Below are 25,885 nucleotides of genomic sequence, written 5' to 3' on the forward strand. Positions count from 1 at the left end.
TTTGGGAGCATTTTGGTTTCCCTGTCAAAGTTAATGATGAAGGAAAGAGGTTAGTGGATAAAACCGTGACACTGTGTAGGCACTGTGGCACAAGAAAGCCATACAACAGTGGAAACACATCTGCCATGGCCACGCATTTGCAGCGACATCACCCCGGTGTTTCACTGACAGGAGTGAAACCGAAAGCGGCTCAACAACCGCTTATCACCGCAACATTTAAACAGCCCCTTCCTGCACAATCCGACCGGGCTAAAGCTATCACAAACGCTATCGGTGTGTTTATAGGTGCAGACATGAGGCCATATTCAGTTGTGCAAAACGATTGTTAATAAACAAAAAGACACAACTTATGTTTATTTGTCGATTTTTTTTTTTTTTTTTTGCTGATATGAAAAATGATCCGATCCGTAATTCTGATCCGAGGAACAATCCGAACCGTGAGTTTTTTGATCCGTTGCACCCCTATAATAAAGCAACATGTCGGCTGATTTAGAACACATTCAAAATATATTGAATATTATTGCTTCCACATAACCAACAATGTACAGAAATAGCTCTGCATTTTTTTTAATTCTTGGGCTTGTTCACTTAAGGAAATGTGGATTGTTTTAGAACTCTGTGTTTCACTGTAATTAACCACTAACAAAAATTGTATCTGCTCGTATACATATAATAACTACTCGAACATTACATGTTTTCCAGTGATAGTCTTTCTGTTTGCCCCTCTTCAAGCTGGTGAGTTCCATATTGTTAGATCAGATTTAAATGAAGGCACTGAATGACTCAATTACTCATTTATTGGTCTTCATAGACTACGACATGACTCAAAATCAATATCCTACATTTGTTCAATAAATAATTATTCTGTTTCTGCTGTAATAATTAATTTGCTCAAAGTAATATTCAAGTTTTTTTCCTTTTGTAACAGCTGCCCAGATCAGGCTGGTTGGTGGGAGCACTAATTGCTCAGGTAGAGTGGAGGTCTACTACAACAGCCAGTGGGGCACTGTGTGTGATGATGAATGGGACATGAGTGATGCACAGGTGGTGTGCAGACAGCTGCGATGTGGAAGGGCTGTCTCTGCCCCTGTGAAAGCCTACTTTGGCAGGGGGAGTGGGAACATCTGGATGGATGAGGTCCGCTGCTCCGGTTCTGAAGGATCCCTTACAGAATGCTCTCATAGTGGCTTTGGAACACATAACTGTAACAATGGAGAAGATGCTGGTGTGGTGTGCTCAGGTAAGTAAGAACCATCACAATAATCCACTCAACCTAATGATAGCAACCCTTTTGAGTACTAGAATACCCCCAATATTATGTAATACTGTCATGTCAGTTTGCTGACTATATTGTCTAACACATTCTACACCCTGCAACTTGTACTTGTTATAGGAAATGCTCCTGTTAGGCTGGTTGGCGGGAACACAAGGTGTTCAGGTAGAGTGGAGGTCTATCTCAGCAGGCAGTGGGGCACTGTGTGTGATGATAGCTGGGGCATGAGTGATGCACAGGTGGTGTGTAGACAGCTGGGATGTGGAAGTGCTGTCTCTGCGCCTGTGGAATCCCACTTTGGCAGGGGGATTGGGAAGATCTGGATGGATGAGGTCCGCTGCTCCGGTTCTGAAGGATCCCTTACAGAATGCTCTCATAGTGGCTTAGGAACACATAACTGTAACCATGGAGAAGATGCTGGTGTGGTGTGCTCAGGTTAGTGTATCACATAAGTATCCATTTTACCTGATGAGTGCAATGACACCCCCAATTTCATTTAATACTACTAGGCTGTTGATGCTCTGCACTTTGGTCGTATAGTTCTCGTGTTGTACACACTGCTTGACTGCCCCATTCTTTGGACATACATGTGTCTTTATATTTCGCTCAAAGCGGGTGCTGCAACTAACACATACATCAATAGATCAAAAACTGTTAGCCAGAAAATAAAATTTTATGTTAAATTGGCCGCTGAGTGATTTATCCCAAGCTGATTATTTGTAATTTATGGAGTAGTGCTACCTAGTGACTAATGCTCACTCCACTGACTAGCTTTCCTAAGTTCAAAATTCAGCCTGTGTAAATGGTTTATCTTCATGAAAAATTGTTTGTTCAGTCATAATGGCGTATAGAAGCTATTAACCAAGTTTAGGTACTATACCCTGACCTGTTTTTAAAACATATTTTAAATTTTAATATTTTGTTAAATTGAAGTCAAAAAGTAGCTAAGATCATGCTCCTCGTAGGAGCAAATTTGCCAAAAAAAATGTCATGCTATTGAAATGTAAATTGAAATGTCCCCTATGAATGAAATTATTTATTTAACAAACACAACAGTCTTTAGCCACATAATTAAAATGGCTTGTTAATTATCCTGTTAAAAACATAGCAGAAAATGGACAAATCGGCAACAATTTGTGATTCCAAACATTTCCATAGTAGTGTATATATTTTTCAACAGTTTGAAAAATAAATATGAAGCAGGCAATACATATTTCTACCATTTGTTTTATGGTGCTGTAGCCTGACGAGCCAGACCCACATTAAAATGTAGGGTCTGGGCACTCACCGTTCGCAGTGCTCAGCCTGAGGGGCGGGATAATCGGTTGTCTTTCAAATTCCGTCTGCACGCAATAGGACAGCGCTATGAGCCCATGCGTTTTCCCACCAGCGGAGCTAGTTGGCTAGTTCAAACTTTTGCCAACTTAAAAAAAGCTTAACTCGTGTCACACTGTTAGCCATCAGCAACATCCATCCTCTTTGTTTTCATGTAGCAGGGAATTCAAGCCAAACCGTTGCAACTCTGCCATCAATCATTATGTTAAGCCCGCCTAACGACTCTATACACGATTTGATTGGCCTGATAGAAGTTTAATTTTTCGAGCTCACAAGCCAACGGAGAGTTGCTAGACTAGCCCTGGAAGCAAATGTAATTTGCTGCCGCTAGGGTGTGTCTAGATTTCTAGGCTAATGGTGCTGTGCATCTACATGTATGAATGTGGCTGCTGTCTCTCCCCCTGCAGATAACAGCACATCTGGTCCAGAGATGGCCGCCATGATGAACATCGGCACCAGGGTCATGAGGGGTCAGGACTGGAAGTGGGGAAACCAGGTACATGACCAGTACTGTGTGTGTGTGTGTGTGTGTGTGTGTGTGTGTGTGTGTGTGTGTGTGAAACATTGAACATCTACTCAACATGTGTATTTGAGTGTGCATGTACTTTCTTTTGTGATTGTTTGTTTGTATGTATGTGTGTGCACGTGTGTGCTTGTCCCATATTTTAGGATGGAATCCCTCCCGGTCTGGGCCGTGTGATTGGTCAGCTGAGTGAGAGCGGCTGGATCCGGGTGAGGTGGGACAACGGCCATGAAAACTCCTACCGCATGGGCAGCGAGGGCAAATACGACCTCAAGCTAGCCGAGCCACTGCCCTCTACATTGCCCTCTACATTGCCCTCTACACTGCCCCCTACACAGCCTCCTACACAGCCAGCCATAGGTCAGCACCACAGCCTCAGTAAACTCCCCTTCTCTACAGCTCTGCAGATCAGTTTAGAGAGCAGAGACCTGCTGCTGCAAACATTACATGGTCATACAGGATACAGGATGAGATTCTATAGACTCTTTACACAGGTTTTGGGTTGAAACGATCAAAACCAACACAGAAACTTTGAAATGAAAATTAATCAGAATGAAAAAAAAAAAGAAATGGTGCTAGCTCGAGTTGCTGCAGCTAACAGCTAGAGCAGCCAGGCAACTATAGTTCTACACACTAGGGGCCAGAGTTTTTCGCCAGAGTTTTCCTTTAAAGGAGTATTCCGGTGTGATATTGACCTAAAGTGTGTTGAAACATGATACCGAGTGTGAACGTATGTCTCATAGCTCATCTCGGCTTGTCCCCTGCACTCAGAAAGCTGGCGCTAGTTAGCCGATGCTACCAACAGTTTTTCGATGGGGGTGCCTCGGTGCAGTTGACATTGGCCTAGCCATGCAAATAAATCACTGTTTTACACCATTTACGAGGCTTAAAGTAGCTCCATACTTCATTGATAGACTTCCGAGGGCCTTGACATTTAAAACGAGACATTGAGAACTTTGAAAAAGCACTGGTAGTTTATTTACAAGAGGATTTGTACAGACGGTACCTTGTAGCCTAGAAATCTAGACGCGCCCCTAGCGGCAGCAAATTACATTTGCTGCCAGGGCTAGTCTAGCAATTCTCCGTTGGCTTGTGAGCTCCAGATCCCCAGACTTCGCCGGGCCAATGAAATCGTGTATAGAGTCGGTAGGTGGGCTTGACATAATGATTGATGGCAGAGTTGCAACGGTTTGGCTTGAATTCCCTGCTACTTGAAAACAAATAAGATGGATGTTGCTGTTGGCGAACAGTGTGACACGAGTTAAGCTTTTATTAAGTTGGCAAACATTTGAACTAGCCAACTAGCTCCGCTGGTGGGAAACGCATGGGACTCATAGCGCTGCCGCTGTCCTATTGCGTGCAGAGGGAATTTGAAAGACAACTGATTATCCCGCCCCTCGGACTGAGCACTGCGAACGGTGAGTGTCCAGACCCTACATGTAAATGTGGGTCTGGCTCGCCAGGCTAGGTACCTTGAGGAAGTTTACCGTTCGTCGCCATCTTGAATTTAGTCACGATAAGTCGAGCGACGAGTACGAATGAACAGGTATGATAAGGGATCAGATTCCAAAAATGTGGATTTTCGCAAAACAAATAACAGGCTCTAGGTGGAGGTAGAAGTGTTTTTTTTCTTCTAAAACCTGCTGATTTATGTTCTGTCGGAGCATAGTGTTGGTTTCAGTGAATATGATCAAAAAAATCTTGCCAACTGCAGCTTTAAACGTCATCTGTGTCAAGAGTCAAGACTAAGCTAATACAGACATAAAGCGCCCTCTAGTGGCTAATACGATAAGTAATGAAGACACAGCAACTGAGTTCAAGGTAAAACGCAGGACCAGATTAAACCAGAGGTGCTGGTGACACAGCAGTGGGTAGTAAGAGGTCACGTGACTTGTTAGTTTTAACGCAAGTTTAAAATTGTATTAAACTCTAAAAAGTGCCTGTTAAGCTTCAGTTACTCTTTTATTGGTCTTCATAGACTACGACATGACTCAAAATCAATATCCTACATTTGTTCAATAAATAATTATTCTGTTTCTGCTGTAATAATTAATTTGCTCAAAGTAATATTCAAGTTTTTTTCCTTTTGTAACAGCTGCCCAGATCAGGCTGGTTGGTGGGAGCACTAATTGCTCAGGTAGAGTGGAGGTCTACTACAACAGCCAGTGGGGCACTGTGTGTGATGATGAATGGGACATGAGTGATGCACAGGTGGTGTGCAGACAGCTGCGATGTGGAAGTGCTGTCTCTGCCCCTGTGAAAGCCTACTTTGGCAGGGGGAGTGGGAACATCTGGATGGATGAGGTCCGCTGCTCCGGTTTTGAAGGATCCCTTACAGAATGCTCTCATAGTGGCTTTGGAACACATAACTCTAACAATGGAGAAGATGCTGGTGTGGTGTGCTCAGGTAAGTAAGAACCATCACAATAATCCACTCAACCTAATGATAGCAACCCTTTTGAGTACTAGAATACCCCCAATATTATGTAATACTGTCATGTCAGTTTGCTGACTATATTGTCTAACACATTCTACACCCTGCAACTTGTACTTGTTATAGGAAATGCTCCTGTTAGGCTGGTTGGCGGGAACACAAGGTGTTCAGGTAGAGTGGAGGTCTATCTCAGCAGACAGTGGGGCACTGTGTGTGATGATAGCTGGGGCATGAGTGATGCACAGGTGGTGTGTAGACAGCTGGGATGTGGAAGTGCTGTCTCTGCCCCTGTGGAATCCCACTTTGGCAGGGGGATTGGGAAGATCTGGATGGATGAGGTCCGCTGCTCCGGTTCTGAAGGATCCCTTACAGAGTGCTCTCATAGTGGCTTTGGAACACATAACTGTAACCATGGAGAAGATGCTGGTGTGGTGTGCTCAGGTTAGTGCATCACATAAGTATCCATTTTACCTGATGAGTGCAATGACACCCCCAATTTGATTTAATACTACTAGGCTGTTGATGCTCTGCAGTTTGGTCGTATAGTGCTCGTGTTGTACACACTGCTTGACTGCCCCATTCTTTGGACATACATGTGTCTTTATATTTCGCTCAAAGCGGGTGCTGCAACTAACACATACATCAATAGATCAAAAACTGTTAGCCAGAAAATACATTTTTATGGTATATTGGCCGCTGAGTAATTTATCCCAAGCTGATTATTTGTAATTTATGAAGTAGTGCTACCTAGTGACTAATGCTCACTCCACAAAATGACTAGCTTTCCTAAGTTCAAAATTCAGCCTGTGTAAATGGTTTATCTTCATGAAAAATTGTTTGTTCAGTCATAATGGCGTATAGAAGCTATTAACCAAGTTTAGGTACTAAATACTACCCTGACCTGTTTTTAAAACATATTTTCATGTAAAATTTTTATATTTTGTTAAATTGATTATAAGCAAGTCAAAAAGTAGCTAAGATCATGCTCCTCGTAGGAGCAAATTTGCCAAAAAAATGTCATGCTATTGAAATATGTAAATTGAAATGTCCCCCATGAATGAAATTATTTATTTAACAAACACAAAAATAAATGAAATAATAAATATAAAGCAGGCAATACATATTTCTACCATTTGTTTTATGGTGCTGTAGCCTGACGAGACAGACCCACATTAAAATGTAGGGTCTGGGCACTCACCGTTCGCAGTGCTCAGCCTGAGGGGCGGGATAATCGGTTGTCTTTCAAATTCCCTCTGCACGCAATAGCACAGCGCTATGAGTCCCATGCGTTTTCCAACCAGCGGAGCTAGTTGGCTAGTTCAAACTTTTGCCAACTTAAAAAAAGCTTAACTCGTGTCACACTGTTAGCCATCAGCAACATCCATCTTCTTTGTTTTCATGTAGCAGGGAATTCAAGCCAAACCGTTGCAACTCTGCCATCAATCATTATGTTAAGCCCGCCTAACGACTCTATACACGATTTGATTGGCCTGATAGAAGTTTAATTTTTCGAGCTCACAAGCCAACGGAGAGTTGCTAGACTAGCTAATGTTGCTAGACGATGTAATTTGCTGCCGCTAGGGTGTGTCTACATTTCTAGGCTAATGGTGCTGTGCATCTACATGTATGAATGTTGCTGCTGTCTCTCGCCCTGCAGATAACAGCACATCTGGTCCAGAGTTAACAGCCATGATGAAGAACGGCACTAGGGTCATGAGGGGTCAGGACTGGAAGTGGGGAAACCAGGTACATGACCAGTACTGTGTGTGTGTGTGTGTGTGTGTGTGAAACATTGAACATCTACTCAACATGTGTATTTGAGTGTGCATGTACTTTCTTTTGTGATTGTTTGTTTGTATGTATGTGTGTGCACGTGTGTGCTTGTCCCATATTTTAGGATGGAATCCCTCCCGGTCTGGGCCGTGTGATTGGTCAGCTGAGTGAGAGCGGCTGGATCCGGGTGAGGTGGGACAACGGCCATGAAAACTCCTACCGCATGGGCAGCGAGGGCAAATACGACCTCAAGCTAGCCGAGCCACTGCCCTCTACATTGCCCTCTACATTGCCCTCTACACTGCCCCCTACACAGCCTCCTATACAGCCAGCCATAGGTCAGCACCACAGCCTCAGTAAACTCCCCTTCTCTACAGCTCTGCAGATCAGTTTAGAGAGCAGAGACCTGCTGCTGCAAACATTACATGGTCATACAGGATACAGGATGAGATTCTATAGACTCTTTACACAGGTTTTGGGTTGAAACGATCAAAACCAACACAGAAACTTTGAAATGAAAATTAATCAGAATGAAAAAAAAAAAGAAATGGTGCTAGCTCGAGTTGCTGCAGCTAACAGCTAGAGCAGCCAGGCAACTATAGTTCTACACACTAGGGGCCAGAGTTTTTCGCCAGAGTTTTCCTTTAAAGGAGTATTCCGGTGTGATATTGACCTAAAGTGTGTTGAAACATGATACCGAGTGTGAACGTATGTCTCATAGCTCATCTCGGCTTGTCCCCTGCACTCAGAAAGCTGGCGCTAGTTAGCCGATGCTACCAACAGTTTTTCGATGGGGGTGCCTCGGTGCAGTTGACATTGGCCTAGCCATGCAAATAAATCACTGTTTTACACCATTTACGAGGCTTAAAGTAGCTCCATACTTCATTGATAGACTTCCGAGGGCCTTGACATTTAAAACGAGACATTGAGAACTTTGAAAAAGCACTGGTAGTTTATTTACAAGAGGATTTGTACAGACGGTACCTTGTAGCCTAGAAATCTAGACGCGCCCCTAGCGGCAGCAAATTACATTTGCTGCCAGGGCTAGTCTAGCAACTCTCCGTTGGCTTGTGAGCTCCAGATCCCCAGACTTCGCCGGGCCAATGAAATCGTGTATAGAGTCGGTAGGTGGGCTTGACATAATGATTGATGGCAGAGTTGCAACGGTTTGGCTTGAATTCCCTGCTACTTGAAAACAAATAAGATGGATGTTGCTGTTGGCGAACAGTGTGACACGAGTTAAGCTTTTATTAAGTTGGCAAACGTTTGAACTAGCCAACTAGCTCCGCTGGTGGGAAACGCATGGGACTCATAGCGCTGCCGCTGTCCTATTGCGTGCAGAGGGAATTTGAAAGACAACTGATTATCCCGCCCCTCGGACTGAGCACTGCGAACGGTGAGTGTCCAGACCCTACATGTAAATGTGGGTCTGGCTCGCCAGGCTAGGTACCTTGAGGAAGTTTACCGTTCGTCGCCATCTTGAATTTAGTCACGATAAGTCGAGCGACGAGTACGAATGAACAGGTATGATAAGGGATCAGATTCCAAAAATGTGGATTTTCGCAAAACAAATAACAGGCTCTAGGTGGAGGTAGAAGTGTTTTTTTTCTTCTAAAACCTGCTGATTTATGTTCTGTCGGAGCATAGTGTTGGTTTCAGTGAATATGATCAAAAAAATCTTGCCAACTGCAGCTTTAAACGTCATCTGTGTCAAGAGTCAAGACTAAGCTAATACAGACATAAAGCGCCCTCTAGTGGCTAATACGATAAGTAATGAAGACACAGCAACTGAGTTCAAGGTAAAACGCAGGACCAGATTAAACCAGAGGTGCTGGTGACACAGCAGTGGGTAGTAAGAGGTCACGTGACTTGTTAGTTTTAACGCAAGTTTAAAATTGTATTAAACTCTAAAAAGTGCCTGTTAAGCGTCAGTTACTCTTTTATTGGTCTTCATAGACTACGACATGACTCAAAATCAATATCCTACATTTGTTCAATAAATAATTATTCTGTTTCTGCTGTAATAATTAATTTGCTCAAAGTAATATTCAAGTTTTTTTCCTTTTGTAACAGCTGCCCAGATCAGGCTGGTTGGTGGGAGCACTAATTGCTCAGGTAGAGTGGAGGTCTACTACAACAGCCAGTGGGGCACTGTGTGTGATGATGAATGGGACATGAGTGATGCACAGGTGGTGTGCAGACAGCTGCGATGTGGAAGTGCTGTCTCTGCCCCTGTGAAAGCCTACTTTGGCAGGGGGAGTGGGAACATCTGGATGGATGAGGTCCGCTGCTCCGGTTCTGAAGGATCCCTTACAGAATGCTCTCATAGTGGCTTTGGAACACATAACTGTAACAATGGAGAAGATGCTGGTGTGGTGTGCTCAGGTAAGTAAGAACCATCACAATAATCCACTCAACCTAATGATAGCAACCCTTTTGAGTACTAGAATACCCCCAATATTATGTAATACTGTCATGTCAGTTTGCTGACTATATTGTCTAACACATTCTACACCCTGCAACTTGTACTTGTTATAGGAAATGCTCCTGTTAGGCTGGTTGGCGGGAACACAAGGTGTTCAGGTAGAGTGGAGGTCTATCTCAGCAGACAGTGGGGCACTGTGTGTGATGATAGCTGGGGCATGAGTGATGCACAGGTGGTGTGTAGACAGCTGGGATGTGGAAGTGCTGTCTCTGCCCCTGTGGAATCCCACTTTGGCAGGGGGATTGGGAAGATCTGGATGGATGAGGTCCGCTGCTCCGGTTCTGAAGGATCCCTTACAGAGTGCTCTCATAGTGGCTTTGGAACACATAACTGTAACCATGGAGAAGATGCTGGTGTGGTGTGCTCAGGTTAGTGCATCACATAAGTATCCATTTTACCTGATGAGTGCAATGACACCCCCAATTTGATTTAATACTACTAGGCTGTTGATGCTCTGCGGTTTGGTCGTATAGTGCTCGTGTTGTACACACTGCTTGACTGCCCCATTCTTTGGACATACATGTGTCTTTATATTTCGCTCAAAGCGGGTGCTGCAACTAACACATACATCAATAGATCAAAAACTGTTAGCCAGAAAATACATTTTTATGGTAAATTGGCCGCTGAGTAATTTATCCCAAGCTGATTATTTGTAATTTATGAAGTAGTGCTACCTAGTGACTAATGCTCACTCCACAAAATGACTAGCTTTCCTAAGTTCAAAATTCAGCCTGTGTAAATGGTTTATCTTCATGAAAAATTGTTTGTTCAGTCATAATGGCGTATAGAAGCTATTAACCAAGTTTAGGTACTAAATACTACCCTGACCTGTTTTTAATACATATTTTCATGTAAAATTTTAATATTTTGTTAAATTGATTATAAGCAAGTCAAAAAGTAGCTAAGATCATGCTCCTCGTAGGAGCAAATTTGCCAAAAAAATGTCATGCTATTGAAATATGTAAATTGAAATGTCCCCCATGAATGAAATTATTTATTTAACAAACACAAAAATAAATGAAATAAATAAATGAAATAATAAATATAAAGCAGGCAATACATATTTCTACCATTTGTTTTATGGTGCTGTAGCCTGACGAGCCAGACCCACATTTACATGTAGGGTCTGGACACTCACCGTTCGCAGTGCTCAGTCCGAGGGGCGGGATAATCAGTTGTCTTTCAAATTCCCTCTGCACGCAATAGGACAGCGGCAGCGCTATGAGTCCCATGCGTTTCCCACCAGCGGAGCTAGTTGGCTAGTTCAAACGTTTGCCAACTTAATAAAATCTTAACTCGTGTCACACTGTTCGCCATCAGCAACATCCATCTTCTTTGTTTTCATGTAGCAGGGAATTCAAGCCAAACCGTTGCAACTCTGCCATCAATAATTATGTTAAGCCCGCCTAACGACTCTATACACGATTTGATTGGCCTGATAGAAGTTTAATTTTTTGAGCTCACAAGCCAACGGAGAGTTGCTAGACTAGCTAATGTTGCTAGACGATGTAATTTGCTGCCGCTAGGGTGTGTCTAGATTTCTAGGCTAATGGTGCTGTGCATCTACATGTATGAATGTTGCTGCTGTCTCTCCCCCTGCAGATAACAGCACATCTGGTCCAGAGTTAACAGCCATGATGAAGAACGGCACTAGGGTCATGAGGGGTCAGGACTGGAAGTGGGGAAACCAGGTACATGACCAGTACTGTGTGTGTGTGTGTGTGTGTGTGTGTGTGAAACATTGAACATCTACTCAACATGTGTATTTGAGTGTGCATGTACTTTCTTTTGTGATTGTTTGTTTGTATGTATGTGTGTGCACGTGTGTGCTTGTCCCATATTTTAGGATGGAATCCCTCCCGGTCTGGGCCGTGTGATTGGTCAGCTGAGTGAGAGCGGCTGGATCCGGGTGAGGTGGGACAACGGCCATGAAAACTCCTACCGCATGGGCAGCGAGGGCAAATACGACCTCAAGCTAGCTGAGCCACTGCCCTCTACATTGCCCTCTACATTGCCCTCTACACTGCCCCCTACACAGCCTCCTACACAGCCAGCCATAGGTCAGCACCACAGCCTCAGTAAACTCCCCTTCTCTACAGCTCTGCAGATCAGTTTAGAGAGCAGAGACCTGCTGCTGCAAACATTACATGGTCATACAGGATACAGGATGAGATTCTATAGACTCTTTACACAGGTTTTGGGTTGAAACGATCAAAACCAACACAGAAACTTTGAAATAAAAATTAATCAGAATGAAAAAAAAAAAGAAATGGTGCTAGCTCGAGTTGCTGCAGCTAACAGCTAGAGCAGCCAGGCAACTATAGTTCTACACACTAGGGGCCAGAGTTTTTCGCCAGAGTTTTCCTTTAAAGGAGTATTCCGGTGTGATATTGACCTAAAGTGTGTTGAAACATGATACCGAGTGTGAACGTATGTCTCATAGCTCATCTCGGCTTGTCCCCTGCACTCAGAAAGCTGGCGCTAGTTAGCCGATGCTACCAACAGTTTTTCGATGGGGGTGCCTCGGTGCAGTTGACATTGGCCTAGCCATGCAAATAAATCACTGTTTTACACCATTTACGAGGCTTAAAGTAGCTCCATACTTCATTGATAGACTTCCGAGGGCCTTGACATTTAAAACGAGACATTGAGAACTTTGAAAAAGCACTGGTAGTTTATTTACAAGAGGATTTGTACAGACGGTACCTTGTAGCCTAGAAATCTAGACGCGCCCCTAGCGGCAGCAAATTACATTTGCTGCCAGGGCTAGTCTAGCAACTCTCCGTTGGCTTGTGAGCTCCAGATCCCCAGACTTCGCCGGGCCAATGAAATCGTGTATAGAGTCGGTAGGTGGGCTTGACATAATGATTGATGGCAGAGTTGCAACGGTTTGGCTTGAATTCCCTGCTACTTGAAAACAAATAAGATGGATGTTGCTGTTGGCGAACAGTGTGACACGAGTTAAGATTTTATTAAGTTGGCAAACGTTTGAACTAGCCAACTAGCTCCGCTGGTGGGAAACGCATGGGACTCATAGCGCTGCCGCTGTCCTATTGCGTGCAGAGGGAATTTGAAAGACAACTGATTATCCCGCCCCTCGGACTGAGCACTGCGAACGGTGAGTGTCCAGACCCTACATGTAAATGTGGGTCTGGCTCGCCAGGCTAGGTACCTTGAGGAAGTTTACCGTTCGTCGCCATCTTGAATTTAGTCACGATAAGTCGAGCGACGAGTACGAATGAACAGGTATGATAAGGGATCAGATTCCAAAAATGTGGATTTTCGCAAAACAAATAACAGGCTCTAGGTGGAGGTAGAAGTGTTTTTTTTCTTCTAAAACCTGCTGATTTATGTTCTGTCGGAGCATAGTGTTGGTTTCAGTGAATATGATCAAAAAAATCTTGCCAACTGCAGCTTTAAACGTCATCTGTGTCAAGAGTCAAGACTAAGCTAATACAGACATAAAGCGCCCTCTAGTGGCTAATACGATAAGTAATGAAGACACAGCAACTGAGTTCAAGGTAAAACGCAGGACCAGATTAAACCAGAGGTGCTGGTGACACAGCAGTGGGTAGTAAGAGGTCACGTGACTTGTTAGTTTTAACGCAAGTTTAAAATTGTATTAAACTCTAAAAAGTGCCTGTTAAGCTTCAGTTACTCTTATTGGTCTTCATAGACTACGACATGACTCAAAATCAATATCCTACATTTGTTCAATAAATAATTATTCTGTTTCTGCTGTAATAATTAATTTGCTCAAAGTAATATTCAAGTTTTTTTCCTTTTGTAACAGCTGCCCAGATCAGGCTGGTTGGTGGGAGCACTAATTGCTCAGGTAGAGTGGAGGTCTACTACAACAGCCAGTGGGGCACTGTGTGTGATGATGAATGGGACATGAGTGATGCACAGGTGGTGTGCAGACAGCTGCGATGTGGAAGTGCTGTCTCTGCCCCTGTGAAAGCCTACTTTGGCAGGGGGAGTGGGAACATCTGGATGGATGAGGTCCGCTGCTCCGGTTCTGAAGGATCCCTTACAGAATGCTCTCATAGTGGCTTTGGAACACATAACTGTAACAATGGAGAAGATGCTGGTGTGGTGTGCTCAGGTAAGTAAGAACCATCACAATAATCCACTCAACCTAATGATAGCAACCCTTTTGAGTACTAGAATACCCCCAATATTATGTAATACTGTCATGTCAGTTTGCTGACTATATTGTCTAACACATTCTACACCCTGCAACTTGTACTTGTTATAGGAAATGCTCCTGTTAGGCTGGTTGGCGGGAACACAAGGTGTTCAGGTAGAGTGGAGGTCTATCTCAGCAGACAGTGGGGCACTGTGTGTGATGATAGCTGGGGCATGAGTGATGCACAGGTGGTGTGTAGACAGCTGGGATGTGGAAGTGCTGTCTCTGCCCCTGTGGGAGCCCACTTTGGGAGGGCGAGTGGGGAGATCTGGATGGATGAGGTCCGCTGCTCCGGTTCTGAAGGATCCCTTACAGAATGCTCTCATAGTGGCTTTGGAACACATAACTGTAACCATGGAGAAGATGCTGGTGTGGTGTGCTCAGGTAAGTAAGAACCTTCACAATAATCCACTCAACCTAATGATAGCAACCCTTACAGTACTAGAATACCCCCAATATTATGTAATTCTGTCATGTCAGTTTGCTGACTATACATGTATTCTCTAACCCATTCTACACCCTGCAACTTGTACTTGTTATAGGAAATGCTCCTGTTAGGCTGGTTGGCGGGAACACAAGGTGTTCAGGTAGAGTGGAGGTCTATCTCAGCAGACAGTGGGGCACTGTGTGTGATGATAGCTGGGGCATGAGTGATGCACAGGTGGTGTGTAGACAGCTGGGATGTGGAAGTGCTGTCTCTGCCCCTGTGAAAGCCTACTTTGGCATGGGGAGTGGAAACATCTGGATGGATGAGGTCCGCTGCTCCGGTTCTGAAGGATCCCTTACAGAGTGCTCCCATAGTGGCTTAGGAAAACATAACTGTAACCATGGAGAAGATGCTGGTGTGGTGTGCTCAGGTTAGTGCATCACATAAGTATCCATTTTACCTGATGAGTGCAATGACACCCCCAATTTGATTTAATACTACTAGGCTGTTGATGCTCTGCAGTTTGGTCGTATAGTGCTCGTGTTGTACACACTGCTTGACTGCCCCATTCTTTAGACATGCATGTGTCTTTATATTTCGCTCAAAGCGGGTGCTGCAACTAACACATACATCAATAGATCAAATACTGTTAGCCAGAAAATACATTTTTATGGTAAATTGGCCGCTGAGTGATTTATCCCAAGCTGATTATTTGTAATTTATGGAGTAGTGCTACCTAGTGACTAATGCTCACTCCACAAAATGACTATCTTTCTTTCCTAAGTTCAAAATTCAGCCTGTGTAAATGGTTTATCTTCATGAAAAATTGTTTGTTCAGTCATAATGGCGTATAGAAGCTATTAACCAAGTTTAGGTACTAAATACTACCCTGACCTGTTTTTAAAACATATTTTCATGTAAAATATATTTTAATATTTTGTTAAATTGATTATAAGCAAGTCAAAAAGTAGTTAAGATCATGCTCCTCGTAGGAGCAAACTTGCCAAAAATGTTTTATGCTATGCTATTTTATTATGCTTTTGAAATATGTAAATAGAAATGTCCCCTATGAATTAAATTATTTATTTAACAAACACAACAGTCTTTAGCCACATAATTAAAATGGCTTGTTAATTATCCTTTTAAACACATGGCAGAAAATGGACAAATCAGCAACAATTTGTGATTCCAAACATTTCTATAATAGTGTATATATTTTTCAAGTTTGAAAAATATATACGAAGCAGGCAATACATATTTCTACCATTTGTTTTATGGTGGTGTGCATCTACATGGATGTTGCTGCTGTCTCTCCCCCTGCAGATAACAGCACATTGTCTGGTCCAGAGTTAACAGCCATGATGAAGATCGGCACCAGGGTCATGAGGGGTCAGGACTGGAAGTGGGGAAACCAGGTACATGACCAGTACTGTGTGTGTGTGTGTGTGTGTGTGTGTGTGTGTGTGTGTGAAACATTGAACATCTTACTCAACATGTGTATTTGAGTGTGTATGTACTTTCTTTTGTGATTGTTTGTTTGTATGTATGTGTGTGCACGTGTGTGCTTGTCCCATATTTCAGGATGGAATCCCTCCCGGTCTGGGTCGTGTGATTGGTCAGCTGAGTGAGAGAGGCCTGATCCGGGTGAGGTGGGACAACGGCCATGAAAACTCCTACCGCATGGGCAGCGAGGGCAAATACGACCTCAAGCTGGACGAGCCACTACCCCCTACATTGCCCTCTACATTGCCCTCTACACTGCCCTCTACACAGCCAGCCACAGGTCAGCACCACAGCCTCAGTGAGCTCCCCTTCACTACAGCTCTGCAGATCAGTTTAGGGAGCAGAGACCTGCCGCTGCAAACATTACATGGTCATACAGGATACAGGATGAGATTCTACAGACTTTTTAATCACAGGTTTTGGATTGAAACGTTCAAAACCAACACAGATACTTTGAGATGAAAATTAATCAGACTTTCGTTTAAAGGATAATTCTGGCGCAAAATGAACCTAGGGGTTAATAACACAGTTCGTCCGTTCTCTGGGATATGTTTTCATGCTAATCGAACGTGACCAGTTTTACCACAACCCGCTAATAAGCGTTTAACGCTAGTCTTCAGGGCACACGCAAAGTAAAAAGAAATCGCTATTTCTATACCACTAACAAGGCTCAAAATAGCACCACACTTCCACGGTAGCATCATGAAGGGCCCTAGATGTAAACCGAAGCATTGAGAACTTTACACGACTTCAAATTCTATTTTAAGCTCGGTTTGGTGAGATTCTCGTTATTGAACACGGTGGATGATGGATATAGCCTATGTGAATACCAAGCATTGTCCAGAATATTCTGCACCTGCCTAGCGGATTGGCAATCGGGAGAATCGGGAGGATTCCCGGTGGGGCCAGGCTGATTACTGTACACGGGCGGATTATGAACTTTCGGGCCCCTGGGCCCAGATGTATTCAGGGCCCCCCACTAATTGTCGTATATGGGGGGGGGGGGTTAATTTGTTTGATGTGATTTCCTGTATTTTGTTGCATTTTGGGGATGGCCAATACTAAATTCAATCAGATTCATAGCCTACATCCTGATTTGTTGATATTGAGGCAATGATTCCATGCAAAGGCATGGGCTTCAGGGCCCCCTGACCCCTTGGGCCTGGGCCCGGTAGGCCCGTGCAGTAATCCATCCCTGTTACTGTAGTGTGATCTCAAAAATCACATGCTATTGCTGTTTGAATATTTTCTTTGCTGTGCTCTCCAGCAGCCTGCACTGTGCGACTGCAGCGCTTCACTTCTCACTCCCCGAGTCCTTCCCAGACCCGGCGGCAGACACAAATTCACGGACGGGCATTACACCTTTCCAGGGGGGGCACAGGAACTTAAATTGATCACGGTAGTTTAAGCTTACACTTGACAAAACATTCTAATATGAAAATGTAGATGCAATTGTTGTAAAATTGTGCAGCTCCTTTAAGAGAAACCCGTGCGCAGGGATGGAGAGAGAGAAGGGGATATGTCTGTTAGAACTGAGATGCGTGTGGGAAAAGTAGACGTACTGTTGAGACTGGAGCTAGTCATATTCAAAATAATGCAAAAATAAATCCGCAGATAAAACCAAAATCCTTGTTCATTTGCTAACCACTTTTAGATAGAGTGTTAGGGAGTTAGCCCCAAAGTTATGGATAACTTCAGCCCTGGAGTGGTAACAAGCTCCCTGTTCTCCGACTAGGTCAGAAGAAAAAACAGTAGGCTAAAGGTTAACGCTATCAAACAAACCCAGAATCTACTAGGCCTACTTCTACTAACGATATATAGTCTACCTGCGAGCCGATAAGTACGGAGCCCTAGAGGGGTCATCGCAAAATGTTTTGCATGTTGAGAGAATGTGCGTTCGTTTTACTACATTGTGCGCTCGTTTTACTAAATTGTGCTCTCGTTTAACTAAATTGTGCTCTCGTTTAACTATATTGTGCACTCGTTTTACTAAATCGTACGCTCGTTTTACTAAATTGTGCGCTCGGTTTACTAAATCGTGTGCACAATTTACTATATTACTATAGTGTGAGCTCATTTTACTAAATTGAGCTCTCATTTTAAGCATAGTAAAACGAGGGCACAATTTATTAAACGAGTGCACTATTTACTAAAACGAGCGCACGATTTACTAAAACGAGGGCACGATTTATTAAAACGAGAGCACAATTTGTGAACAGTTATAGAACATTGTGTGCACGATCTACTTAAACGTGGCCACAATTTGTAAAACGTGCACTCAATATTGTCTTGACACATGTAAACATGAGCACGTTATAGTGTATTCGAGATCTCGATCTACTAAATCGCACCCACGAATAATTAAAACGTGGGCTCGAAGAAATTAAATTGTGTGCACAAAAACGTAGTGTGGTGTCAAGGGGTATCCCCGGGAATGACGTCGGGAGGTGTGTCGCTTGTAGTGACGTAGAGGGAATCTCATTGATTGCAGTGCACCTGGATATAGCCCCGTTAGGTAGGCTGTAGGTGGGAGAGCAGATGATTGTGTGTGTTTGCACAGGCACCTTGCCATCATCGTCCAGCTGAATGTTTGCCGAAGTTTTGAGTGTTTGTTGAGGTCCAAGTGTATGCAGAGCTGTGGTGTTTATCGCGAACGGTGTGAGCTGGGCTACATAGCCTGAGAAGCTGAGCATCGTGAACGCCACTGTTTATGTCTCCCGTTTCATAGTCCGTATCAAAGCGGGCTGGTTATATGGTGAGGCCCATCGGGCGCTAGAGGGAACCTTATTGTATTGGGTGGGTATTAGGCTACTACTAATACGCAGTAGCCTATTTGTACCAACAGTAGGTCTACGTGTTGTAATTGTTTGGGAGCTTGTCGCTGTGATGTGCTTCGATTGCCTTCTAGACCTCACAGTTAAGTCAACAATCCAGGAGATAGTGGAAACCGGTCATTACAACAGAGCCCGAGTAGCCTTTGTAGCCTAGTAGAATTTCCCCATTATGGGTCTCCATAACTGGCGGTTGACACCACAGGTGCCCCTGCTACAAAGAGTAGAAGTCCGCTATACTGTAAACCATGACCACCTAAAGTCTTTAATTAGCTGCCTACGGTTATCATCACATTACCAATATGAACTGTTACAGACAGCTGTAGGCCTAGTCCATGTCAAGGTAACACGAAGTTGCCACCACAGCACAGCGAGCGGTGAGAAAATGTCGGGAATTACTAAATGTGAGCACGAAATACATATTTCGAGAGCTCAATTTAGGCCTACAATGGGGTCACGTTGTATTAATTCGAGGGCTCAATTAAAGGAAAACGTGCTCACGTTTTATTAATTCGAGGGCTCAATTAAAGGAAAACGTGCTCACAAATTATCACAACCAGAAAAAATATCACTTAAAGTGAGCTCTCCCGGGCTCTGTAGATAAGCCATATTTGTCATCGGATGACGGGTTAGTGCAGAAGTGAAGTAGAAGTGAAGCCACGTAACCATTTAGGTGATGGACTTACCTAATGTTCCTTATTGATTAGCTACGGAATAATACAGTTTTTACAAGTTTATTTTGCTACTTGCTAGATTGACAAATGTATAATATAGGCCTACATTTAATATCTGTTCAAAATCAATCTATGGGATTGGGGTTGGCTGGTGTAGCCAAGCTCTTCCAGGGCGGGCACAGATGACTTCCAGGGCGGGCCTGGCCCCCCAAAGCCCCCCCATGACGCCGGGACTGGTCCTTCCCCACAGCCCTGGAAATGACTGCTATGACCTGACATGCAGGCTATTTGAGCCAGAGCGCTCTATACATTCACCCACATTGCGTGAAGATTCGCAAATTTATCAATCCCGTTCTTCATGTTGCGTCAAGTTAGCAAACATATTTATTTATTGTGTTGATAATAAGATGAAGCAGAACTATCAGGCTGTGTGAGCAGGCTACTCCTTGTGGTGTATTTGATTGAGCACTTGTTGCTCAACTGTATTGGACTGTCACTGCTGCCGGGTTCTGGGATCGGCTGTGTAGGTCTGAGTGTTGTGTGATTTGAGCGCCAGTAAAAGAACAGCTCGTACTGCATCCTTGCCTCCGTGTATTCATATTATATGCCTTAGTAAGTAACCCACAAGTATTACTAGTACAACAATAACCAGCATTACATAAAGCTACAACATGGTGTCAGAAGTGGGATGTAACGGAGTAAGTCGGGGACGGTATAAGAAAAACGAGTTAACTACTGAAGATTAGCAGGCAGCTAAACAGTGCTAGCGCGCGCGAACATGGAGCAGTTCAAGCCACCGCCACCGCTGATACTCACCGGCAATATCGCTGAAAACTGGCGCAGATGGGAGCAACGCTTTCAGCTGTATACGGTCGCTTCAGGTGCGGTTGATAAGGACGAGGAGGTTAAAATAGCCATTCTACTTCATACTGTCGGCGAGGAGGCCCTGGAAGTGTATAATACGCTTACCATTCCCCAAGAAGGAGACGAACCAACAATGGAGGAAGTGCTTGTAGCATTCAGGGACTACTGCAGCCCACAAAAGAACGTTGTTTTCGAACGCCATCAATTTTGGTCGCACACGATGTCATCAGGAATATCGGTGGACAGATTCACTACAGAGCTGCGTCAAAAGAGCAAAGACTGTGAGTTTGGCAGAAATGAAGATGACATGATTAGGTGACAATATCAATGAGAACCCCTGTGACGAGAGAGTTGTGTATGCCTTGGGAGCTACAGATGCTCTGAGTGAGGAGACACTCAGCCAACTCAAAAGGGCAACGGCAGCAGATAGCGTATTACAAGCTGTGTGTGAGAAACATGCAACAGGCTGGCCAACGAAAAAGAAAAGATGTTGCGGTACCGAGCATGGCCGCCAACATTCCACCACCATCACCCATGAGCTTCGCAGGTGACTGGAGTTCTAACTGGGACGTATTCAGGGCTGAGTATGAGGACTATATTTTGGTCACGGGGCTGGCCGACAGACCGAACAACGTAGATAGATAGATAGATAGATAGATAGATAGATAGATACTTTATTAATCCCCAGAGGAAATTCAAGGTCTCAGCAGCATACATACAACACAAACACATTCTCTAACAGCAGAAAGAGTAATTAAAGTATATAATATAAAAACACAACTAAGCAATATAATAAGGACAGTACAAGATAAAGAATATGCTAAATATACTAAAATACAAATTATACTAACTGACCGCTGACCACTAACTGTACTCCTCCTCCTGCCCGTTCCTGATACACCCCACAATTGCAGTATCATCAGAAAACTTCTGCATGTGGCATGACTCGGTGTTGTAGCAGAAGTCAGATGTGTACAGGGTGAACAGGACTGGAGAGAGCACAGTTCCCTGTGGCGCTCCGGTGCTGCAGATCACAGTGTCAGAGACACAGTTCTTCAGTCTGACAAACTGTGGTCGCTCGGTCAGGTAATCTGTAATCCAGGTTACCAGGTGAGCGTCCACACCCATCTGCAAGAGCTTGTCTCCCAATCTGAGGGGCTGGATGGTGTTAAAAGCACTTGAGAAATCAAAGAACATGATTCTCACAGCACTTTTCCCCTTATCTAGGTGGGAATGTGTCCTTTGTAGAAGATAAGTGATGGCATCGTCCACACCCACTTTCTCCTGGTATGCGAACTGTAACGGGTCTAGTGCATGGCGTACCTGGGGTCTGAGCATGCCTAAGACCAATCTCTCCATTGTCTTCATCACATGTGATGTAAGAGCGACAGGTCTGTAGTCATTAAGCTCACTAGGGTGTGGCTTCTTAGGGACAGGGGTAAGTCATGATGTCTTCCACAGTGTTGGAATTGTCCAAGGCGTAGGCTCAAGTTGAAGATGTGCTTCAGTGGCTCCCCCAGTTCAGCAGCACAGGCCTTGAGTAGCCTTGGACACAGTCTGTCAGGCCCCGCTGCTTTATTGCTGCGCAATTTCTTGAGTTGGCCTGTCACTTGATCTTTTGTAATGGTGAGGGGTGAGAGGGGAGGGGGAGGGGTGCATCTGGGATATGTGTGTCTGATGGCTGTTGACTGAGGTCGTTGTCACCTCATTGTTTGTGATCGCCATGTGGGGGAGGGGTGCAAAATCCAGTGATGGTGGGGGTACGATAGCCTGTGATGATGGAGGTGAGTGTTGCACTGGTATTGAGGGGGTGTGAGGGTGGGGGCTGGGGGATGGTGGACAGACCACCACCATTGGAGCTAGAGCAGGGCAGTCAAACCTGTTGTAGAAGTGGTTCAACTGGTTCGCCCTGTCCAGGTCCCCCTCCACAGAGCTGCTGTTCTTCTTCAGGCCAGTGATAACCTTCATGCAGTCCCATGTCTCCTTCAAGTTGTTTTCCTGCAGCTTCTGTTCCACCTTCTTTCTGTAATCCTCCTTAGCTTCCTTCAGCATGAATTTGAGTTCCCCTTGCACGCGCCTCAGCTCTGCCATGTCCCCCTCTCTGAACGCCATCATTTTCCTGTTAAGAAGGGTCTTGACATTGCTGGTTATCCAAGGCTTGTTGTTGGGAAAGCAGCGTACAGTTCTGGTGGGAACAACAATGTCCATGCAGAAGTTCAGGTAGTCGGTTGTGCACTGTGTGACCTCCTCTAAGTCCTCTCCATTCTGTAACACACTCCAGTCAGTACACTCGAAGCAGTCTCTCAGGGCCTTATCCACTTCGGGTGTCCACTTCCTGAAGGTGTGTGTGGCAACTGGTAGCCTCTGTACTTTGGGCTTGTACATTGGCTGGAGATGAATAAGGTTGTGGTCTGACTTCCCCAGTGGGGGGAGGGGGTTTGCACTGTATGCATCCCTCACATTTGCATACAAGAGGTCTATTGTCCTGTTTTTCCTTGTAGGGCAGTCAACATACTGGTAAAAATTTGTGAGTGTGGAATCCAGTGTTATGTGATTGAAGTCGCCAGAGATCACAAAAAAGGCGTCAGTGTCTTGGGTTTGAAGCCTTGCGATTGTGGAGTGGATGACGTCACACGCTGTATCCGGGAGAGCTTGAGGTGAAACGTAAACACAGACAGCAATTGCGTGCGAGAACTCCCTCGGCATGTAGTACGGACGGAGACTAACCGCTAATAACTCCACATCCTTACAGCATACAGTCTCCTTTACTGTTACATGTCCGGGATTGCACCATCTATTGTTAATGTACAGCACCAGTCCGCCTCCCTTCTTTTTACCAGAAAGTTTACAGTCTCTGTCCAAACGAGCTACACTGAAGCCAGGCAGCTCAACGTTAGAAGTGGGGATATGGCTTGTTGGCCACGTCTCCGTAAAGCATAACAAACTACATTCCCTGTACAGCTTCTGGTTTCTTACCAGGGCACCCAGTTCGTCAGTCTTATTAGCCAGTGAGTTCACGTTTCCCATCACAATCGATGGAACTGAGGGCTTGTATCTCCACTTCTTCTCCCGACGCCTCGTCTTCACTTTTACTCCCGCTCTGCAACCCCGAAAGCACCACAGTTCCTCTGGAATGTTGTCGCGAACACAGCCGGCATTCCGTCGTAGTGCGATCAGCTGGTTCCTTGTGTACACAAGCTTGCTGTCGCTGGAGCGTTGTAATATGTCCGTATCCATAGGATAGAATAAAAACACTCCTCAAAGTGTGTAATCCAAAAAGTTGCTAAGTAAAAAGTAAACAAACAAAAAGTAAACAAAAGACGTAGAAACATACACTAAGACACGGAGCTGCTGAGTAGGCTGCCACACTTGACGGCGCCGGAAGCGTGCAGGCTGCAATGCTGCGAACCGTGATGGGAAGTGAATGCAGGCACATTTATCGTCACAACCTGAACCGAAGCAGAACGAGGTAATCCTAAAACAACACTGGATGCGTTGGAACGATACTTTGGAACGAAGCAGCTACGTGTGAGTATGGAGAGTTGAAGGACGAAATGATCCGAGATAAAATTGTCCTGGGCATTACAGACGAAAGTACACGGCGCAGGCTGCTAAGAGAAAAGAACATTAGTCAGTGCAATTGAAATGTGCCGTGCAGCTGAACAGACTAATATGCGCATGAAAATAATGGAATGCACTCCGCAAGCTGAGGCTGTACATGCGGTTGCTAAGCAACGATTCAGACCACACCAATCGAGGCAGAGCTATTCACCCCAAGCCACAGACTCTAGTTCTAGCCAATGCAAATACTGTGGTAATGCACACTCAAAGGGCAAACAACACTGCCCAGCGTTTGGTAAGTCCTGCAAATTATGTGGAACACAAAATCATTTTGCAAAGGTGTGCTTGAAAAGTAAAAGGACTGACAGTAAGCTGAACTGTGTGGACAATTCGTCAGATTCAGAGACAAACAATGATGGTGACTTATACATGCATGAGTCTATTGGAGCTGTGCAAGCGAAAGGGAAGAAATGGTTTGTCACATTGAAAATGAATAGCAAGTCACAGCAATGCCAGCTGGATTCGGGCGCTACTTGTGATGTCATGATCTACAATGACAAGATGAGATTGGCACCCAAGACACCACTGCTGTCCAGCAGTACCAGACTAAAGCTGTATTCTGGTGACCTGTTGAGCTCCATGGGCATTTTTGAAACCGAGTGTGTGGTTAAGGGCAGACCACACCGACTGGCATTTGAAGTAGTCAAAACAAATCAAAAGCCTTTGCTCTCTGGCTCAAGCTGTGAACGCCTTGGACTCATCAAGTTCATGGTCCCAGCAGATGTGCATACAGTTGAGCTCACCCATCCTAGAGCATTGACTAAAGAGCAATTGATTTGCAAATATGAGGACGTTTTCAACTCACCTGTGGACACTGTGTGCCAGGGGAGGTGCACTTTGAGTTAGACCCGGCCATAGCTCCCGTTCAGTGTCCCCCCCCGCAATGTTCCTATCGCAATGAAAGCAGATGTCAAGGCTTTGCTGGATGAATACCAGGCTGATGGGCACATCATGGATGTCACTGACCTAACCGAATGGATCAGCAATATGGTTGTCGTAAAAAAGCCTGACAAATTGAGAATATGTTTGGACCCGAAATATTTGAATAAAGCCCTGAAACGCTCACATTACATTATGCCCACCCTTGAGGATGTCTTATACAAACTGCCAAAAGCAAGAGTCTTCTCCTTGGTGGATGCCAGGCATGCTTTCTTACAGTGCAGGCTGGATGAGGAGAGCAGCCTCAAGACCACCTTCTGGACGCCCTGGGGCAGAAAGTGTTGGCTCAAGTTGCCTTTTGGGGTATCTGTGGCCCCTGAGGTCTATCAACGCAAGCAACATGAGCTCCTTGCTGGGCTGAAAGGGACTGAGCCTATTGCAGATGACATCTTGGTCGTGGGTTGCGGAGACACTGATGAAATGGCGGGACCACGACAGCAACCTGCAGGCACTGATGGAGCGCTGCAGAGAGGTGAGGCTGCGACAGCGAAAAATTACAGTTCAAAGTGGCGGAAGTCCGTTTCCATGGGCACATTCTATCAGCTGCAGGGTTAAAGCCCGACCCAGATAAGGTGAAGGCCATTATTGACATGCCTAACCCTTCAGACGCTAAAGGTGTACAGCGTCTTGTAGGTTTTGCTAACTATCTGGCAAAGTTCATGCCACACCTGTCAGGTGTCTGTGAGCCGTTGCACCGCTTGCTGGACAAAGACACACCATGGCACTGGTTGCTGAAGCATGATGCAGCAGCGTCTGAGCTGAAATCACTGGCCACATCTATGCCCGTGCTACGCTATTATGACGTCACTCGTCCTGTCACTGTGCAAAGTGACTCCAGCCAGAGTGGCCTCGGGTGCTGCCTCATGCAAGAAGGCCAACCTGTCGCATTTGCATCATGAGCACACTCCTACAGAGAGAAACTATGCACAGATCGAGAAAGAGTGCCTCAGCATCGTCTTTGCCTGCTTGAGGTTTCATCATTATTTGTATGGACGGGACCCTGTCACGGTTGAG

At 44.8% G+C, this 25,885-nt stretch overlaps 1 protein-coding gene across 6 annotated transcripts in view; it reads left to right on the forward strand.

Annotated features, from left to right (window-relative positions):
• LOC143101692 (scavenger receptor cysteine-rich type 1 protein M130) overlaps positions 1 to 25,885 on the forward strand; it is a 50,880-nt gene that overhangs the window by 8,656 nt on the left and 16,339 nt on the right. For 2 of the 6 annotated variants that reach the window (XM_076264829.1, XM_076264831.1), the window contains 18 exons: positions 703 to 735; positions 929 to 1,240; positions 1,394 to 1,708; positions 3,016 to 3,104; positions 3,278 to 3,491; positions 5,227 to 5,538; positions 5,692 to 6,006; positions 7,223 to 7,311; positions 7,463 to 7,676; positions 9,412 to 9,723; positions 9,877 to 10,191; positions 11,426 to 11,514; positions 11,670 to 11,883; positions 13,617 to 13,928; positions 14,082 to 14,396; positions 14,555 to 14,869; positions 15,763 to 15,854; positions 16,021 to 16,222. In XM_076264829.1, the coding sequence (XP_076120944.1) occupies positions 703 to 735; positions 929 to 1,240; positions 1,394 to 1,708; positions 3,016 to 3,104; positions 3,278 to 3,491; positions 5,227 to 5,538; positions 5,692 to 6,006; positions 7,223 to 7,311; positions 7,463 to 7,676; positions 9,412 to 9,723; positions 9,877 to 10,191; positions 11,426 to 11,514; positions 11,670 to 11,883; positions 13,617 to 13,928; positions 14,082 to 14,396; positions 14,555 to 14,869; positions 15,763 to 15,854; positions 16,021 to 16,222 (4,059 nt within the window). The remainder of the gene's footprint in view (positions 1 to 702; positions 736 to 928; positions 1,241 to 1,393; positions 1,709 to 3,015; positions 3,105 to 3,277; positions 3,492 to 5,226; positions 5,539 to 5,691; positions 6,007 to 7,222; positions 7,312 to 7,462; positions 7,677 to 9,411; positions 9,724 to 9,876; positions 10,192 to 11,425; positions 11,515 to 11,669; positions 11,884 to 13,616; positions 13,929 to 14,081; positions 14,397 to 14,554; positions 14,870 to 15,762; positions 15,855 to 16,020; positions 16,223 to 25,885) is intronic. The other 4 variants (XM_076264834.1, XM_076264832.1, XM_076264833.1 and 1 more) reach the window with 4 other exon arrangements.

Source organism: Alosa pseudoharengus, unplaced genomic scaffold, assembly GCF_046254945.1.
Source record: "Alosa pseudoharengus isolate Yale_2024_CS ecotype anadromous, Long Island Sound unplaced genomic scaffold, YU_APseudo_1.1 YU_APseudo_1.1_scf_4, whole genome shotgun sequence".
Taxonomy (NCBI): domain Eukaryota; kingdom Metazoa; phylum Chordata; class Actinopteri; order Clupeiformes; family Clupeidae; genus Alosa; species Alosa pseudoharengus.